Raw genomic sequence first — 20328 nt, 5'->3', positions numbered from 1 at the left:
CTCAAGTGTCAAGTCAATTTACTGAAGAGTCAAGTAACTCAAGAGAGTCATAGTTACCGCCGTCGTTTACCCATGCCTTCCTTCGGCGTCGGCAAAATTCGCCATTCATCACCGATACGTTCGCGCCAGTGTCAATGAGCCCTGGGACACTGACACCATAGACTAAAACATCCATCAAATTCTGTTTGGTCGGCAATGTGATGAGATGGTTTTGCGGTCGAGTCGCCAATGCATCGTCACCTCCAGGAGCTACACCGCTTAGCTTTCCAGAGACGGGCATCGGGGCTGCATCGGGGACGATGGGCGATAAGCCTGCGGCGATAGGGAAGATCGTCGACGAGCTGGTGGCGAACGGGACTGGTGACGTCGAAATCACGACGAGGAAGCGCGACCAAGAAGGGCGAATGTCGTTGCTTGGCTGTTGCGGCGCCAATGTAGACTGGCAACGACGCTGTTCGGAGCGATGATTACTGATGAATGGCGGTCGCAGAGGGAAGGAGACAGCACGGTTCTTAGAATGGCTAGCAACGTGACCGATACGCCGCGAGGCAAAACAGAATGGCCGATCGCCTGCGGTTCGCCACTCGGCTGGACTTCGCTAACGTGCAGGATACCGCGGACCAGATGATGGACTTCGAGCACGAGACAGTTGCTCAGCGGCAACGACACGTGCAGAGTTAACTCCAAGATTAGCGAGTTCCTTGCGGAATCTTGCGTGCACTAATGGTGCTGCAGGCAAATGGTCGGCACACTGGGGCGGGAATAATGGCTGCAGGAGATATGGCTTCAAGTTCTCGACGCATTATCCGCGTCAGGTCATTTGGTCGCTGCACTCCTAGCCTGTCATTATCAGAGGATGTCGCAGCTGTGTTTGGCAGACGTGTGAAAGGTGTTGCAGTGTGGCGGCTCTTGGCCTGCTCAAAGCGTTGACATTATTTTATGATGTCCTGCACTGTTTCACAATTTCATCACATGAGTACACATTCACACACATTCACACATTTCTTCATACACCCATTCTACTGCTCTGTCCACCTCGCGCTCTCATCGCTGTCGCCGTCTTTCACCCACCGCTGCGCTCCGCATTCGCTCTTTCATCGTTGGCTTTTCTGGTACGCTCGGTTACGCCGCGGGACGCCCACACTCAACGCAGGAACAGGCACCTAATAGCTGCGTTCTATTAGGCACATGCTCTCTTATCAAACCCTGCGTAATGCGCTGGAGCTTCGCTGACCCTTGACAAAGTTAAATGGGTTCTCAATTCATTTCTTTTAAAGGCTGAAAAATATCAACATGATGTGTAAATTCATTGTAAAATTTCTCGCATTAGAGAAACTCACTATACATGTATCAGAAAAAGGTGGTCAGGCCTTGTGGATATTCAGCCACATAGCCTTTCTCTCTTTCTATCCACGTAGGCGTACTAGCTGGAAAGTCTTCTTAAAAGACTTTAATCGTTGCTTTCAAAAGCCCCTCCGGCAACTGATAACCGTATTTTTGCCAGGAGCGCTTTTTCTTGCAGACGGCGCACAAACGCAAGGGAGTTATCTTTCTCGTAGTCTACCTTTCAGCCAGACGTCTCCTGCACACTCCTTGCACCGGTCCGCCAATTGGGAGTACCTTGCTCGCGCACCATGAAGACAGTCGGGTTGCTGACAGTTATCGGCCTTGCATGTGGTGAGCCGCAAACATATTTATTTGGTAGCGAAAATTGAAAGCCTGCATCAAGAAGGCCATCCGTTCACCCGCGTCACCTTACGCTGCTCTTGACTAGCTAGTGGTAATATAATAAAGGTACGCACAACGGGCCGCTACACGGTCGCCTATAGTGTGCCACTCAAGAGTGATAACAGCTCTAAACTTTTGTGACTGAATGTCGACTTCCTGCTTCCCTCAGAGGCATCTTAGGAGACGGTATACGCTGGACATCACATTTTCCTTTGGCGCCGCTTACCTTCCTCCCCAGAATATTGGCAGTCAAAACAGTTACTGTATGCTTATAGCGTTCTATTGCAATGCAGCGTAGAGTAGTTTGATTCCGTAGCTTTGATTTGCACAGTGGTGTAATATAATACTATTGTACAGCTAAAACACGTTGGCGCGCTAGTTAGTTTGCATCCATGATAGCATGCATGTATCTGTTTATTTCTACGTACTCGTTCAGTTTCTTATTAAGCATGCTATATCATGTCTTGTACAGCGCTTCTTCAGCGGAGGGGGTAAATATCACAGGATGAAAATTTGTTCGATCTTCTCCAGTAAGGCTTTTCACTTTGTGTTATCCAGCGGCCCTGGTTCAGGCGTTCAGAATCAGAAACGGGGGCCAAATTTACAAAGCTTTTCGTTAGGAAGTGATGTTTGCCCTTGACGGGCCCCCTTCATTAATGGTATGTCTAGTATTAGGATCGGGTGGAATTTTCTTTTATGAACAATTCCAGCGTAAGAGTTTTTTGTGAACAAAGGTCCAAGTTTCACTGTGTTATTAGGTGTAATATACCTAAAGGTCTCTACAGATGAAGGTCCCATTTAACCAGACGTTGTTTGAAGGCGTAAAACGATAATATTAAGACAGATGCCACCTTCCTTGCTTCACTACAACACTGAATCGGTTCCCAGCAGGCGACCCGACGGGATATAAAACGCGCAATTATTGACACTTTAATTTGTTACTAATGCACAGAATCAGTAGCCAGAGCGCAAAACACCACAGAATCGACACCAACGCAGCAGCTTCACGCCTGAGTTTGCCCGGTTCGTCCATTTTCGCACTGTGCCAACTGACACCGGAGCAATAACCGCGGAGGTCAACGCATGGAGTATAAAACTGATTCCCACAACTACGTTTATTCACGCTTTCTTGTTCGTTTTAGGCGCTTCGAACACTGTATGCGCAATCGCCCTCAAAACTATAATGAACATAAGCGCAGTGACCTCGTAATTTAAAACAGACGTGTTTCTATTTTTCCTTTGGAGTCGGCCAAATGTGCTTCTGCCGCTGCGTTGTTTCTCGCACTTCTGCCAGAGCGTCGTACGTAATTGTATTGCTACGCCAGACGGCCAAAACCTCAGGGAAGGCTGTCGAATCTAATTATGTACGCACACTACGAGCACACACTTGAAAGCTGCTCGGGCTACCGCTCCCGCGTTTTGCAGGGCAAGTACAGCATCGCCTGTTGCAAGTCCGTCAGCTTAGGCGTTGTTTGCGTGAGTCTCTAAAGGAATAGCAGCCGGCATGTGGTGCCAGAGTAAAGTAGCGCAGGATAAGGGCGTAGGCAATGTGCGTAGAAGAGAAGGAAAAACGGGAGAGCAGGCTCAGTTTGATTCGGAGCTTGCTCGTGCCCAGAAGTTGCATCGTGGCATTAAACGCAGACCGCGCCATAGCTGCGGGCCGTGCGTATGCAAAGCCAGGACTGGGATGGCACGTGAGACCGTGTGTAAAAGCACGCGCGCTTTTAATTCCGAGAATGTCTTCCACAAACACACAAACAAATTGCGCACAGTCAACTAACACTGCTAACCATCGCGATAGAAGAAATCAGGATATGCTAGACGGCAAGAAACTAGACAAACTGGCGCGCTTCGCCGACAGATATGAGCGCAACGCTCAGCGACGCGCTGCGTTATAATCACGATATAGAAATTGTCATGACAGGCTTTCGAGATGGTAGTGTGCCGTACAAGTACCAAGCACTCACAATGGGGAAGTCCTCGTCCTTATATGCGGCGCGTGTATGAATGAGGCAAGCGGCGCATCCAATGACATTTCTAACCCATTGCATTAAGTTGAACGACGTTAATGCGCTCTGAAGGCGAATCGCATTTGAAGCAGATGTTCGGCTGCCGCCGCATGTTTGCATGTAAACACTGCCGCAATAATAATTACCGCGATGCGCTAAAATATATCGCACCCTACTGTTGCATTGATGTAAGTGCAGCTCGGGTAGGCTATCTCATGCGGTGCATGAAAACGCTAGCGTATCGCATAGAGAGCGAGATAGAGAAGGAAAACGAGACGCGTAGGCAGCGTGTGCTCTTCTTCGGCCGCCGTGTGCCAATTGACAAGAACAGCATACGACTAGTTTCAGCCCAAGTGGGAATAGCCACATGTAAGCACTGTCGCATAATTATTAGCGTGACGAGCAAGGAAACGCGACACGCCGCTGTATCCATGTCGCAGCTGTAACGCAGCTGTAGCCACGGGTTACAAGCGCACGCACGCGCACGTGTCGAGCGCCGTAACGAATGCACGCGCAGACAATTAAAGGGAAATGAGCAAAAAGGTCAGCAGGTGGGCCAAATTGGCTGACCTGTTGGGCTGTAGTCCGAAAAATGGTGTTTTACTACTTGCCTGCGTTGAATGGCATAAGGCTACAGGGAAATGCCACAGGTCAAGCGGTTGAAAACTTATTGTGTACAGTGAAGAGAAAGAAAATTTAGAAATATGGTGAAATATTAACGCCCACATGGTAACATTATACGGCCGAAGACCTAACGCTCTTCCCGACGACACTCTGCATAGACCAAAGATGACCAAAGATATGGTCAGCGCGGCATGAGCTGCTAGAGTTCTCGGTGCATGCACCCTTTCCTATTCAATGGGAACGCGGCTGTGCCACGTGCTGCTGTAGCGTTTCAGGTGAGGAGAACGACAGACTTCAACCAGGCAACACCTGCCTGCAATTAACAGCGCCGCAAGAAGGAGTGGGGGCGGGGGGGGGGATGATTTACTCACAGGAACGTAGTGAATTGGTGCGGGAACAAACGCGAGTTAATGACATCTTAGTTGAAATCAAGAAAAAGAAATGGACATGGGCAGTACATGTAATGAGGAGGGAGGATAACCGATGGTCATTAAGGGTTACGGACTGGATCCCAAGGGAAGGGAAGCGTAGCAGGGGGCGGCAGAAAGTTAGGTGGGCGGATGAGATTAAGAAGTTTGCAGGGACGGCATGGCCACAATTAGTACATGACCGGGGTTGTTGGAGAAGTATGGGAGAGGCCTTTGCCCTGCAGTGGGCGTAACCAGGCTGATGATGATGATGATGATGATGACGTGTCTAGCTTTAATGTTCTGGTTTTGTTGTGCAGGTATCCACGGAGTCTGCGCCGTCGTGGAGCCCACTCTTGGTGCGTTGGAAGTTGCCTGACATATTGCTTTGTCTGGAAACTTTTTTTTTTACTTCGATTAGCATTCTTAGCGTACTTCGGCCCTTTTGGCGTGCTGATCGCGACTGTTATCTTTCCCTAGAAGCGTCACTCTCAGTCGCGAAACAAAATGTAAATTACACTTCCGTCTAAGAAATGTCAGAACGGGAGCTCTTCTACCCGAGAATAGATGTTCTACGTTTGATAAAGACACCTATGAATTCGTGGCGTAGTTCGCTTCAAGTGAGGTATGCTGAACCCCAAAAGTGGCTGGATGAAACTGGACAAAACTAATTGCGGGTACGAGGCCGCATTTAGCGAAGCTGCATGTGTGGCGGTCGAAGGTGTAGACAATGTGTAGTTTGTATGGGCTGGTTACCCGCGGGTGTATGACTGCGATTCGCATTCCTACCCTTCTTCCTCCAGGCACTACAGCTCGTAAATAAAAATGTTGGGCAATACTTCGTGTCGCTACCTTGAATGTTAATCGCATTAGCGTTGACAGCCGTGGTAAGATGGGTTGTGCTGGAATTTTTTTAAATATTGGCACAGTGCTGATAAACGCGTCGCACGGATCCTCCAAGGCCTCGAATGTGAGTAAATTCGTCTGTAGATACAAACAGTAGTAAGCATTACGCCACTCATCTCACATGGACTGAACAACAGAACAATTATGACTACTCTAATTTGTCTAATGCTGCCATTCCTATTGTTGCCCATTGTTAAATATGCACATCGTTCCCAACAAATAAAACGACATCACAGCAAATGCAGTGTTCTTGCAGGCACCGTTTGTATAAAACCGCCGTTCTCGTTTTGCAAGCACAGAAATCTCCACCTTAGGTCGAAATTTGAATTAACCACGATGTTGCGTCTTCTACAACAAGCACCAACTTCCAAATTTTTTGCACTTCTTGAGGTGTGTCTTTCCGTTCTTAATTTGCTCACGGCAGTACGTCAGACGATAGTAGTGTTGGGCTATATTATGCTGAAACCTACTAGTAGAAGCCATTATTAAACGATAGTCTACGGAGTATATACCTAGTCACATTGCTGCATACACCAATGCAGGCGAAAATCCACAGCAGCGAAATTCTAGTGCATCGTTAGTCGTTTCCGCATTAAAACTATTCTCCGAACCTGCACGTTTCGCTCTTCAATGGTTTCACTGTAGCCACATGAGGGCAACACTGGTAGTAAAGAGGCGGTACTGCTGCAAGGGAAGAGACACATACAGTCCTTTATCTTTTTCCTTTACCATTCTTTACCGTTGCTTTGTACAGGAATCGCGCTGCTCTTTTCTATATGTTGCCCTCTTTCTTAGAGGCGTTATACTTAGGCTATGCAACAAGGATGTTTTCTTAGAAAGCGAGCACAAGTACACGCCCACGTACTATGCGCGTACATGCGTAGCAGCAAGGAGACTGTAAGAACGAGAACAAATTTTAAGGAATTCAACTAACACCCGTCGCAAGAAAGAGGCAGGCTGCGGTAACTAGCGCTAAACAATAATAAGAAGAGATGCACGCTTTTGTAGAAAGCGCGTACGTGGTAGACTTCGTTAAACTGCTCCACGTGAACTCGTGCCGTCGCACCAAAGGAGAAATTAAGAGAGAAATGTAGAGAAGCAATCGATAATGATGATCAATGTAAGCGAAAACCCGAACGCCTCTAGAAAGCTATCGTCTTATTAACGGAATGACGTGGCAGAAGGTGTACCCAGGCAGCTCAAAAAGGCTGGCACCAGCATGACCATATCACGGCAGCCACCGGCACAACTATTAGCCGAGAAGCGGCAACGCTACCCGCGTCAGCACTGAAGATCTGCTGTCATGCCAACAAAGGACTAATTTAGGTAACGACTGGCAGCGCCAATACAGGCAGAGAGCCGGCTCTCTATTCATAGCTATTGTATACGCCACGCCTTGCCTATTGGCAGCGCTGGTGCTGGTCAATAGTTGGCTGTGCCGCTTTTAGTCAATTTAGTGTCCGACTCCACCCAATAGCGTGGTCATATTGGCAGGTTGTGATGTATGTTGGCGATGCCATTATTCGCTACGATTTTAAATTGCACAAATGAGTGCTGCAGTTTCGCACGGTAATATACAAGATGCAACGATTTACTATAATATCACCAAATAATGCTACATAGTTTTTGAGAGGTCTTGAAATAGGTTTATGCAATTGTAGCTCGTTTTGATGTTGCTCGTAACACCTATAGAAATATGTTTATGACGGTAGATAGGGTTGGGGCTAGGCTCGCACAACAAGCACTTGGAAGAGGCTGAACGGGTCGAGCCACTTCGGCGCAATGTCGACTTCTGTAGTTAGCACAGTCGTCGTCGCTTGGCTGTCATCTTTTATGAAGTCTTGCGCATCTGCAAAGTCGCCCTGCTGTGTCTCACAGACAGACAGCACTTGCATGCAATACACATACTTATATTATGCCAGCGTGGCCAGCGGTACAGAAGATATGCAAGGGGCACAAAAGTCAGCAATTAAACACATATCGCCTTTTGTCACACTGCATACTGACATTTAAAAGAGGTCCTCTTGCTTTTCTTCTCATCCAGGCTGCAGAGCAGTTGAACTGTACGGCCCGTGATGGCGTTCATTATATTGAAGGCAACCTCCCACACGCATGATCTTTTCCTTCAACGAGGTTGTTCACGCTAGAAATGACAAAACGACAGGAATAAACACATTAGGCAACAAACGCCGCTGCATGAAAATATGCGATTTTGGCCCTTAACTAGCCATACATGGTCAATTGTGCTTCTCCTTCATCACGAGACTTTTCGTGAGTGCTTGTGCGTAGCTGTACTTAGCCTTTGACAATGCATAAGCTTTTAGAAAAGAGATAACAGTGAAAGGGTGCATTATTTCATGATAAATAGCCAAGGTGCATAACAATAGAATCTTGCGAAGCAGGAAGATCTGAACAGCAGTGAGCTCGCAGAATGTACTTCCTCAGTAATTACGGCAATCGAAATTTGGTCTTCTTGAGTGTTTCAGCCGGAATGTACCGTGCTGGAGGCTTTCAAAAACATACTGCATTTACATGCACGCTGCAACACCGACTATGTAAAAAAACAAAAAAAAGGTGCGGTGTAATAGCCACCATGTTCGTAAGTGTCCGTACGATGTCTACAGAAACAGAAGTGCACATATCAGGCAATGTGCTTAGTTGAAACAATACTCGTATATTCAATAGCTTATTTCGAAGTAAATGCAGTTTTCCAACGACGTTACTTTGCTGTGGTCGGCTAGTTCTTATTGTTTCACCCGATAGCAGAGCGGCCACAAGCTTGTAGTCGTGGACCTAAATCCGCTGCTACTGAAGAAGTTATGGTCTTGATGATGCAAGTTTCGGGTGCAGAACGTGGCGCAAGCAAAGCAGGCAAAAGCAGAATGTGGACGAAAAGGTATGGCCAAGGGTCCCTCCTTCTCCGAGAGGCAGAGAGCGACCACTTTCTTTTGGCAGCGGGCAAGGTCCGTGTTGGGAGCAACAAAAGGGACAGGGCCTTCCCCCTTCTTTGTGCACCTATCCTGTGCTGAGTAGCAGCGCAGCCTGGAGTGCGCGAATTCTACACGGCGCATACCGTCGGTATTGCAGAGCGAAGGAAAGGGGAAAAGCTGTGCGAGCGAAATGCATTATCGGTGCTTTGACGCCACTTCACCTGCTCACTCGTGCAGCTACTGTACATATTGCGTGTTAGCATGCCTAACTCAGGGCGCCCCGATATCTTCCTCGTCAGCTAAGACATCTGCGACAGCTGCGACAGGCGCCGGTCCTGTCGTTTGTGTTCTTCTTCTGTCATGGTCTATTGCGCCTTGGCCTTTACACATTCAAGCATGAATCAACTAGCCCAAGCAAGAGTTTTACGTGACATCGAGGCACGTCGCCCATGGTATAACTACCTGCGCCCAGTCATTGCACGTTTTTGTGCAAGGGACAAACGAATTGATAAAATAAGAGGTCATATAGATACAAATGCGGAAGCATGATGAACTGAATGAAAACTCGGTAGCAGAAATGAATCCGGCCATTACGTTGGCACAAGTTTCACCACTGGAGAAAGAGAGAGAGGGAAATGATACATAGAAAGGAAGGCAGGTTAACCGAAGGTAGTTCCGGTTGTCTACTCTGCACGGGGGGAAGGGTTGAGGGGAATAAAAAGAGAAAGAGAGTGTAAGGGGGAGATAAAGGGAGAGAAAGACAGACGAACACAAACATACTGCGTATGCTATGGAGCTGTTCGGGGCAGCGTTCTTAAAGTCTATTGTGAAGACCCGTAGACCGCACGGGCCTTAGTGACGCTGGTAAGGCCGTGAGCGTGGATGTTTTAGAGCGCAGCTCTTTGGCGTCCGTTCCTGGGTTTCGCGTCGGCGTTGTCGTCGGCCTCGTAACCAGCTCCGCCCCCCTTTCATCCCCCCAGCGCTAGCAGCGACCGACTGATACCGCTGGATGCCGCTGACGCCGCTAGAGAGTCAAGATAACGTGACTGCATAGAACACCGTCGCCGCCATGCAGAAAGAGGAGGAAAGGGTCCCCCCCCCCCCCTGGTTCTTAGCGCTGCGGAAGCGAGGGTATCATATTGCTTGTGTCGGCATCGGCGGCGTTGTCCCTGAAACCAACTCCGCAGCTGGGGTTGACTCACTATCGGCGTCAGCGGCATCAGTCAGTCGCTGCTATCTCTTCCCTCCTCCCTTTATCGTGTTGTCCGCTTGCTGCACGCGCTTCTGCCCCCATCGTTTGCCGCTGGGTGTACACGCCGCCCCCCTCCCACCCCTTCCTGCGAGTCTCCGGTTGTCAAAGCGCCGGCTCGAACTTTGAAGTTGGCGAACTGTGCGCCGCAAAGTTGCCCAACGGCTTGCTGGTAGTAGCTGCCTACTTCGCCCCTACCGCACTCACGAAAGACGTCGTGCACTTCCTGCAACTCGCATTAACCGTCCATCGATCCACACCGATGTTAGTAGTGGGGGACTTTAATGTTGACATAAAGACAAACAGCAATTTCCTAACACTCATGCGGGAGAACATCCCGTTCCTCTCGCTCGTAACGCGTCCCACGGCTGTGACAACCTCGCGAGGCACTTGTATAGATCTCGTCTTTGAGAATCAAGCATTGGTGTACCAAGTCGAACATATATCAGTCTATTTCTCCGACCACAAAGCTTCCTTCATGACTGTCAAGAACTGTTAGTGGAGTCTTTGTTAAAGGAATACGTGTGAAAAATAAAAAAAAAATTCTGTGATAGCGCATACATGTGTTGCTCGATTTCTTTGCCTCAATCTATCGAAAAGGTGAAACAGCTTATTTGCTGCGCTCAAATTTCGCATTAGGAAGTAACGTAATCGTCGGTAATTTTTTTGTGAACACTGACATAAAGCTTTTACTTCTGATAGTGGACGATTGTCGAATTGGTCCAGCACTCTGCACATCACTTCTCTTTGGGCACTATATCACGGGCACACACAGATAATGTGTGCGAGCGTCTCGTCGCTGCTGCATGTGTCGCACGCGAGGCTCTTGGCCATTGCAATAAGGAAAGCATTAGAGTTTGTAAATGCAACGTGGAGCCACAGGCGGCACAGCATGGTCTGCTCAAGTCATGTTAACCCAGGCGGTAGCTGCATCCGTATATCCGGACACAGTGAACGGAAACGACACATGGCGGAAACGTTCGAATCCAACAGGGGCAAAGTACAATTATTGGGCATCAATCGCAGCCCAGCCGCAGCGTCTGTTCACGAAAGCGGAACCAAGACAACTTGACCATTTTTATGTGCAAATCGGGCGACTTCGTCTGCGTGGTCATTCCCGTTGATGTTGCAATGTCCTGGAAGCTGTTGAAAGATTATGTTGTGTCCCTTATCATGGCTACCATGATATATTTGTCGAAATTCTGAGGCCATTTCTTCACTGGGGCCATCGCGCAAAGGACATTGTACGTACTGAAGTGGTGCCTTGGAATCACTAAAGGATTGTCAATTGTTGCGGTGATTTCTGATTAATGAATCAAGTGCAGTACGGAGTACCGCGAGTTCTGCACCCGTCGAGGAGGTCACACATGAAGTCTTCAGCCTGATTTCTTCACATTTTGCCGGGATGATGACTGCAGCAACAGAGCTGCTGAGTTTACCGACCCATCTGTGTAGACATACTGGAGAAAGAAAGTAATAAAAGCTAATAAGGTCAACGCTGCTACACGCACATTTTCTTACTTCAGGTAGAGATTGTTGAAACAGATTAAGTAATAGTAACACGAAAACTCTTGTAACGGTGTATACCACCCGCGCATGCTATTAACTCTGCTCGCAGTAGTGAAGAAAAACGCGAACACGTCTTTTTCATTTTTTTCTAGAAGCTGCTGTGGCTGAAGGAGCAGTATCACTTGTGGTGATTTTACTATATATTACAGCCGAAATGATAGGGAGCTTAATTATGGGTGTATAACAACTCAGAAGTGCTCAAAGAATATTTACTTTGCGCTGCTTACCTCACCAGCACGGGAGAGCAAGACAAAGTGTGCACAAGGAGGTGGTCCGGCGTACAGCATCACTTCGTGACATGCTACATGCATTTCTTGCTTCTAGTTCAATAATGCAGCCTCCTGGCCCCTCAGAAAAAATCCCTATGCACTTCTCATGAGTTGTGAATGCGTAAGCATTTATGTTCAGTTGAACGCCGTTGAGCAGTCCTTCGAGTAGTTAACTACTCGTGGGAAAGCGACCGCGTTAACGTGTTTCAAATCAAAACGCTTGACGTGTTTTGATTTGACCTTACCGAGGCGCAGTGAGAACGGCGGCAAAGTTTGAGTGGAGAGAGAGTGTGACTGTGAAGAGGAAAAGGCGCTATTTTCTACAGCCCTTTAGGGCGCACAACTCAGCGCTTTGAGCTTGCGCGGATAAGGAACGCGCGGATAACAGACTTCCGAGAGCGAGGGTGACGGGGCGTCAAGGCGATGCCCTCTCCTTTCACACAATACCGCGCAGCAGGGATTCTCTTTCGCCAGCGCTGGTCCACTGATCCCACAGGTATCAGGCTTGAGTTAGCGTCACGTATGAAAGAAGTAGAAAAAAACAGTTAGTAAACCATGTACCACTTTGAATTCTTGGTCGCTACGAGAAGAAACGCAGGCCCTGTTCCCTGTTCTGAATGAGCTCCTATACTTACAAATGCCAACAAGAATTGCGCGTCATTCGCGTATCGTTATGTCATCAAATGCAGCAATAGGCGAACGTTGAAGATACGTTCTCAGAGAGTTAGCGTTAGAGTTAAATTTAGTTACCCTGTGAGCAAGCTGTGAGGCCTACCTATAAAGTGGTCGACCTTGTTTGCACCTTGGTGACTTTTTCACTCACCTTCTTTCCAGTACACGACCAGTTTACCTGTTCAGATCCGCCCGAGAAAGGACCATGCAACGAATCCCACACTCGCTACTACTTTAACCCTCAGAACAAGACCTGCCAGGAATTCATCTACGGAGGCTGTGAGGGCAACGTGAATAACTACGAGACCCTTGAAGAGTGCAGAGTGAGTTGTGAACGTAAGTTTTCCACACCGTCAGATGGAGTTTCAGTACAGATATGTCATACTTAGTCTAGCTGAAGTCTCCTGCCCAGCATAATGGAGGTATTAGGCATATTTCCAAAATTCCTAAAGTTCTTAGTCTTTTCACACAGTGTATCTTACCTCCTTGGCTACGTATTCCTTTGTTTGTCATGAAGCATGTTGCCTACTTCGCCACTTATTGCCTGTTCTGCGCACATGACTTCCTCATCGGAGTTAGCTCATGTCAACCAATAGATTACCCCGTATCCACGTTTGATCACTCATATTGACAGCTTTCTCTCAATCTCCTGACCTCACGTATATCGTTATTCTTTTGCATCGCTGCTTGCGGAGTTCTGCACTATGCGATGTGCTCGAAAGAATACGGCAATATGCTTAAGGGAATCGAAGTAAGTTGATCTCAGAATAAAGTCAATAGGCCGTGGCGAGGCATTTACTGCAGCAACACAAATTTTATACTGTCGCCTCATGCTTACCTCATCCTCACTCATGCTCACTGCAGCAACACAAATTTTATACTGTCACCTCATGCTCACAGGAAGGCAGCAAGTGTTCGATTGACAGTGATGTTCAAAGCATTGCTACTGAGTGGAAACCAGATTTTCGGGATTGCATCGAGCGTATTCTGACACACTAGCTCCCCTCACAATCGCCGAAGCATTGTGGCACTTCTAATGTGTCAGTTTGTGCCTGTATATGCAACAGCACAGATGATTTGTGCGCCGACAAAATGATTGTGCAGTGCCAGGCGTACTTAAGTGGAAGTACAACTAACCACTGTGAGAAATCATGTACCTTTTAGCTTTATTTTGTATTGGTCGCAAAAGCACGTCACATCAAATCCTCTAGGCGCTGTCATCTGGTATGCAGAATGACAACCAAATTAACTCTTGCTAAGCGGTAAGCCAGGGAACACTCAAGGCTCCACGAACAAGAACAAACTTCGAAAAAAAAGCACTCACTTGTACAAGGCAACATCGATCAGAAATAATATAGGCAACGACATTACTTTACAAACCTGGAAATGGCTCTTAAAATCGAAGTAAAGAATATGCTACTCAGGGTGATCATCACATTTGAACAATAAGAAATGGTAGTTGCCCATTCGCGGCTTTGTATACTGGAAATGTTTCTGTTTTATCCGTATTTGAAATGTTGTATATAATATAGCCAGTATAGATATTGTATGCTACACTTATTATTGCAAACTATGTAGCAGTCTATTTTTGTGCTACATGGTGTTTTAGAAGATTGCTGTACGTGCTTACGAACTTTGTTTTAACCATGCTATACGCTACGCATTTGTACACTGGAGGCACAGGAGTACTCTGCCGGTTTAGCTCAAATACTATTGCTCAAGTATAGCGAGAACTCAATAAAAATGAAGAATAAATCAAATCATCGCGACTGATGTACGTGTTCGCGGTATTCTGCGCAGTACGCCCGAGGCCCATCTGTTACCTTCCAAAGAAGCGAGGTGCGTGTTCCAGCCGTTTCCCTCGCTACTTCTACAACGCCACCAGTGTAACGTGCGAGCAGTTCTTCTACAGCGGCTGCAAGGGCAACGCAAACAACTTCCGCGAGATTGAGGAATGCCTGCGCATCTGCTCAAGTAAGAAAACTTCAACAGCGACGGCACCTTGGCACTGATGGCTTCTTGTACGGAAAAAAAGAATCACTGACGATTATGCCTAATTCGAAATTTGAGCGCAGCTGCATACGTACTTTTACTTCGCGATATATTGGCTGGCGCGGACAATCTGTCTCGTGCACCGCGTTGTAAATGGGGCCATGTGTGGCGTGACGGCCTCGCTAATCGGGTGATCGCAAGAGGGAGCGCGTGGGGGCGATTGTTGTTCGAAGCCAGGACAGGTGTACTGGGGACTAAAACGTACCGAGCCAGATACCAGGAGATAGATTTGGTATGCGAGGCGTGTAGAGAGGAGGAGGAAACGGCGGAACACCTGATACTTGCTTGTAAACAACTTCACCTTGCAGTTGAATCTAACGGGGAACTATTCAAAGCCTTGGGTTTTAAAGACAGTGAAAGTAGAATACACTTTGAACAGGTAGAAATAACTAAACGGAGGCTATCTGATTGGTGGACAATATCAACGCAAAAGTAAAGGAGCAAATACATAGGTATGCATGCATATAGAACGATTAAAGGCTAGGTGGCGCGCGTCGCCGCCGCCCGATTCAAAGGGTTGAGCCACAATCATCCATCCATCCATCCACGGCAGACGCCGCAGACAGCCTCGGCTCATGAAGCGCTTTGTTTCCATACAGACGACGTGCGCTACTGTGGAGCCATCTCGTAGCCATGGCCGCAAAGCGGCGATGGCAACGAGATGCGCGGCACTGCGCCTTGTCCTGTCTGGCTTTCTTCTTGTGTGCTGTCATTTTTTGGCTCTTATTCTATTGAAAGGAATGCGATTTTCTCGTCGCGTTTTCCCCTACCCTCTTCCGTTTTCCGCCTCATGGTTGCACTGAACCCTCCTGCTCGCGCTCTCTTGGTTCTCGCCGCTTTTTTCATCCTTCGCTGTGCTTCGCGTTCGCTCTCATCTGCTGTGCTCGTTCGCTCGGTTACGCCCACGCTTGCCGCAGGAACGTGCACCTAAGAGCCGCGTTCTAAAACGCCCTTTCGGACGGTGGCAAATCTGCGTGTATACCTACAGAATTCATAGTAGAACATCGTATTCTCCGTACAAACAGCGCGTGTCCGTCAAAATGTACCAATGCGTGTTCTTTTTGTAAGCATTGGCGTTTTCTGCGCAGTGCGTCGAGAATGTAGTTATTTGTACACAACCTCTGCGTCTTTCAAGCGCAAAATTTTTAATACACGTCTATGAAGTATTTCCTTTTAGGTGTATGAGTTATTTCCCTAACGTGTCTTTTGCTTTCTTAACACGGTGCTTTTATCTGGAACAATGACCTCATTTTTTTCTGTTATTTCTACGGGATGTTTGTCTTCTTACAGAGGATTTGTAAGCATGAACCAAGAAGCTCTTGAGCCTGGCCCCGGAAAAAATGTGAACGTCATCATCTGTTAGTGTCGACGTCCGTTACCTCACTCGGGTATCTAGTTCGGCGAAAACAAAAAAGAAAATTCAGAGCCCTTCCATCATGTGAAGATGGAAGACCAGCGAAGCTGTATTGCTCAATAGCTATAGTGAGTTCTATGTGGTGATTATGCTATATTGGTTGAATAAAGGCACAAACACATAACTTCGTTGTTCGCTTCGCCTTTTACATTTTTATTTTTATTTCACTTTTTATTTTATGTGGTTGTTTTATTATTTTTATTTTTGCTTGTTTTATTTTCTTACTTATTATTTTTTAAATTTATACACGTACACTGACGTTTGGAGGCGCATCGTAATAGACTAGGGTTATGCACGAATCCTCGTGCATAACCGAGCACTTATCATACCGACTGCACAAGACCCGGACCCTGTCGACCTCGAGTATTCATCCATCGTAAACCACCACAGAGGGAGTCGCTTGCGATATCCACCGCCCCATCTAAATCTAAAGACAGAGGATGCCGCTGCCTGGCGTAGGCTCCGGACAGGCACATACACGAACCTACACATATTACACGCATACATCCCACAACCTACAGGGACGAATGAATGTGGTGCGGGGCCACACCAACCATATGTCACATTAAGTGGGAGTGCACGCTACACAACATAGAACACCACGACACGAACACCACGAGGGAGCAACGGGAGGCACTGCTGTCCAGCTCGGCCCTCGACGACCAGCTCAAGCTGATCCCGAGAGCTGACAATATGGCAAAAGCCAGCGTAGCCCTGGAATAGGGCCCCGATCATTAGCGGATATTCTGATGATTCTTTTAATAAAGTTTATCTGTCTATTTATCTATCTAGACTAGGGTTTGGGCAGCAGCGTTCATCGCCACTGCACATTGTTTTTTGACAACATCCTAACTTCGTTGTTTGTGTCGTCTTAAATTTTTTTTGTATTTGTTTATTTGTCTTTCTCTTCCTCTTTCTATTTATTTTTATTTTTACGACGAACGCGTGAGCAGTGGCACTGGCGCGCTTGCGCCGTTGGCACCGATAATATTTTAACGGTCCTCTTTTTAAAAAGTTGTACATAATATTTTTTTCAAAAGCATCTGTTTACCTTTGTGCCTGTGATATCTATGGGGTAGTTCAAGGGCGCGTTACAGGTGTCCGAGTCAACAGGGGTAGATGCCATTGAGCTTAGACCCTTTTTCCACTATCACCAGGATCGGCCTACATGATGATTTGTTTTTTCTCAACATCTCGGACATCTATTTTTCAGATCCTAGCCATAGACAGGTTCTCTGTAAAAATGCATATAAAACGAACAGAAGCCGCTGCGACAGCTTTCTAGCGTATAACAGCGTTGAATTATATAGACTCCTTTTTTTTCAGAATTGAATAAGAAACTGGAGTTCGGCAACAATTTCCAGTAGCATCGCTAAGCAGGGTCGCAAAACAAACAGTGTGAGTTCTGTCTAAAACTTACTCAGTAGGCAATTACTGCCTACTGAGTTTTGCAAATGTTTTTGCAGAAACGTCCTTCAGTAAAAACATTTGCAGAACTCAGTAGGCGGAAATGGCAGAGCCGCGAAAACAGGTACGTCCGATGTGCCTTTACACACAGTTAGTTTATTCACAGGTGCTCTCCCGAGGCTTCCGCTTGCTGGTTACATGTGCCCTTCTCAAGTAGCTAGTTAGTTAATTCGGGTTTAATGGCGCAAAAGCGATTAGCGCTATGCTGCGCCAGCCACAAGATATTTAGAGATCAAATGTTAGGCAGCGAAAGCTGCGTTACTTTAGAATTTCTATAAAAAAACGGTTTCTTCTAGAAAGCTCAAAATGTCAGTGAAGGGCACAAGCGGTTCATCTCCGAGTATTGAGGCGTGGTGTAAAGGTATGTTTAAGTTATAGAGGTTACATAAAAGCTTCCGTCTCTGTGTTTCAATATGTGAACATGTCCTGATAATGTGCATTACTGTGAGTGGTTCATGGCACTTCTCGCAATTTGGCGGGTTTTCGTTTTCAAGTAGGAAACTGTGTGTCAGGTGTGTATGCCCTATTCGCAGTCTACATAGGATCACCTCATATAAGCGTTGATGGTGGCTGCACGACTTCCATTCTCCAAGCAGAGGATTTATTGTGTGTAACTTGTTATTTATGCAAAAGTCCCATTCTAGTTGCCACTTTGATGCCAGGTCTTATGAATCGCTCGGATACTTTCTCTGTATGGAATGGCTGTTTGTGTCATACCTTTGTGCGCTGCCACGAATGCGCATCGATCTGCTGCTTCATTCCCTAGTATCCCAACATGGCTTGCGACCCAGCAAAATCGTAAAGTGCTTCCGTATTCATTATAGGCCAACATGTTTAGGATAAGACCAAGTAGGGATTCAGACGCAGAGTTAAGGTTTAGAGGTCTGAGTGCGCTTAATGAATCGGTATAAACAATAGCATCCATCTGCTTGTCGCTGGTAATTTTTTCTACTGCCGTACATATCGAAAAAACTTCGGCGCTAAACACTGAAGAAAAATTATTTATCCGAATGCTATTTTGCAATTTTTTCGTTATTATTCCGACACCTACGTGTTCTGGTGTTTTGGAGCCGTCTGTGTAAAATTCCGTGTAATTTTGATATTTTTCTTAATAGCTCGGAACTCTTGCATTATGTGTTCTGTGGAATGTCTTTTTTCTTTAGATGTGTTAGTGTCCAGTCACACAGCTGTAAAAAGTTGTGCCATAGTGGCAATCTTGGTGGCCTTTCAGCAACCTGCAGGGCCTCATAAGGAGCATCATAAGTCTGACAGTATTCTTCGTGTCGTAAGATTAGTAGCCGAATCACGTTCGGTGTTTGTGTAGTGTACCCGTGATTTACACTATGTTACTATGCTGTAGCATATATGTTGTGGTGATGATCGAATTCGTAGTACATAGGAAAGTGTAAGTAGCGCTCTGCGTTGCTGTAAGGAAGGCTCATTGCAGTCGACCTATAAACATTGGACAGGCGATGTTATGTGGGCACCGCTCGCCAGTCTTAGGCCGAGATTATGAACTGGATCAAGTCGCTCCATGTATGACTACCTAGCTGCACCATAAACTACACTACCGCAGTCGAGGATGCTACGTACAAGGGACCGGTATATATGTAGTAGACAAGTTCGGTCAGATCCCCAGTGCTTGTGCGATAACACCTTGAGGATGTTTATTGCTTTATTTGCTTTAATTATAGTTGTGTTAATGTGGGCCAGGAAGTTCAGCTGTCTGTCAAAACACCTAAAAATTTGTGGTCGTTTTTGACCGGCGAGGTTGTACCATCCAATGTGAGAACTGGATTGCAGTGTAACCCTCGTTTCTGGGAGAAGAGAACTATAACAGTTTTGTCTGTTGAAAAACGGAATCCACTTTTGTCCGCCCATTGTCTATGATTATTTATGGTTATTTGTAGTTACCTTTCGAAAGTGAGTAGATTCGAGGCGCGGCAAGCCACTTGCAAATCGTCGACATATGTTGAATGCATAACAGAGGATGGAATGATCCTATTAACAGAGTTCATTTTGATTATGAAGAGTGTCGTGCTCAGAATGCAACCCTGTGGAACGACATTTTCCTGTGTAAATGTGCGTGAAAGTATTGTGCCGAGACGCACCTGAAATGTTCTATTTGCCACAAAATCAGATAGACAGTTTAGCATTCTGCCACGCACTCCCTAGTCAGCCAGATCTCTTAAAATTCCATACCACCACGTGGTACCATACGCTTTTTCTAGATCGAAAAAACTGCGAGACAGTTTTGTTTGTGTAGAAACGCGTTACGTATTTCATATTCTAGTCGTACGAGGTGGTCAGTTGTCGAGCAGCCTTTTCTGTATCCGCACTGGTGCATGTCTATTAGACTCCTTGATTCAAGGATGAATGTGAACCTTATGTTTATGATACTCTCGTAGGATTTGGCTAGAGAGCTTGTTAACGCAATGGGCCTGTAGCTTCTTGGGGACGTTGCGGGTTTACCTGATTTCAAAAACGGCACTACTACTGCATTTTCCCACTCTGTAGGCATAACCCCAGATGCCCATATCTTATTGAAAAATTTAAGAAGTGCCCCTACCGATGCCTGAGATCAGTGTGCCAGCATTGTGTAGTGGACACGGTCAAGACCTGTCGCCGTTTTTTTACCAGCAGAGAACTCTGTTTAATTCATGCGTTGTGAGGGGGTTATTGTACATTTCAGCTGAAGCCCCAGTGGTAGGCAGTCTCTCTCTTTCAGCCGATTTTTTATATTTTAGGAATCAATTTGAATAGTTTGCTGAGCTGGAGACCTTGTAAATGTGTTCGCCTAATAAGTCGGCCTGGTCCTGTAGTGTTGTTTGCGTGCCTGGACATGTGAGTAGTGGTATTGTGTATGATGTGCACTCTCCTTTCAATTTCCTCACCTTTCCCCACATTCGTTTTGACGTGACGGTACTATTAATTAAATATATGTATTTTTGCCATGTCGATTTCTCTGCTTGTCTTCGAATAAATCGTGCTTTGGCTTTGGCCTGTTTGAAATTTAAAAGGTTGCTATAAGT

The 20328-nt window shown here is 46.5% G+C and overlaps 1 protein-coding gene across 1 annotated transcript; it reads left to right on the top strand.

Annotated features, from left to right (window-relative positions):
* The first annotated feature begins 1579 nt into the window (after positions 1-1579).
* LOC139048053 (BPTI/Kunitz domain-containing protein-like) lies at positions 1580-15867 on the top strand. The gene is made up of 5 exons (XM_070522433.1): positions 1580-1677; positions 5089-5127; positions 12526-12699; positions 14164-14337; positions 15706-15867. The coding sequence occupies exons 1-5, from the start codon at positions 1635-1637 to the stop codon at positions 15714-15716; spliced, it is 441 nt and encodes a 146-aa protein (XP_070378534.1). The 5' UTR covers positions 1580-1634; the 3' UTR covers positions 15717-15867.
* Positions 15868-20328: the final 4461 nt, after the last annotated feature.

The sequence above is a fragment of the Dermacentor albipictus genome, chromosome 7, assembly GCF_038994185.2.
Source record: "Dermacentor albipictus isolate Rhodes 1998 colony chromosome 7, USDA_Dalb.pri_finalv2, whole genome shotgun sequence".
NCBI classification, from domain to species: domain Eukaryota; kingdom Metazoa; phylum Arthropoda; class Arachnida; order Ixodida; family Ixodidae; genus Dermacentor; species Dermacentor albipictus.
This window is presented reverse-complemented; position numbering and strand designations above follow the sequence as displayed.

Coding starts and splice junctions, on each gene's coding strand:
- LOC139048053 (XM_070522433.1), top strand. CDS start 1,635: ATGAAGACAGTCGGGTTGCTGACAGTTATCGGCCTTGCATGTG. Junction 1,678..5,088: donor AGTTATCGGCCTTGCATGTG/GTGAGCCGCAAA, acceptor TTTGTTGTGCAG/GTATCCACGGAGTCTGCGCC. Junction 5,128..12,525: donor CGTCGTGGAGCCCACTCTTG/GTGCGTTGGAAG, acceptor CCTTCTTTCCAG/TACACGACCAGTTTACCTGT.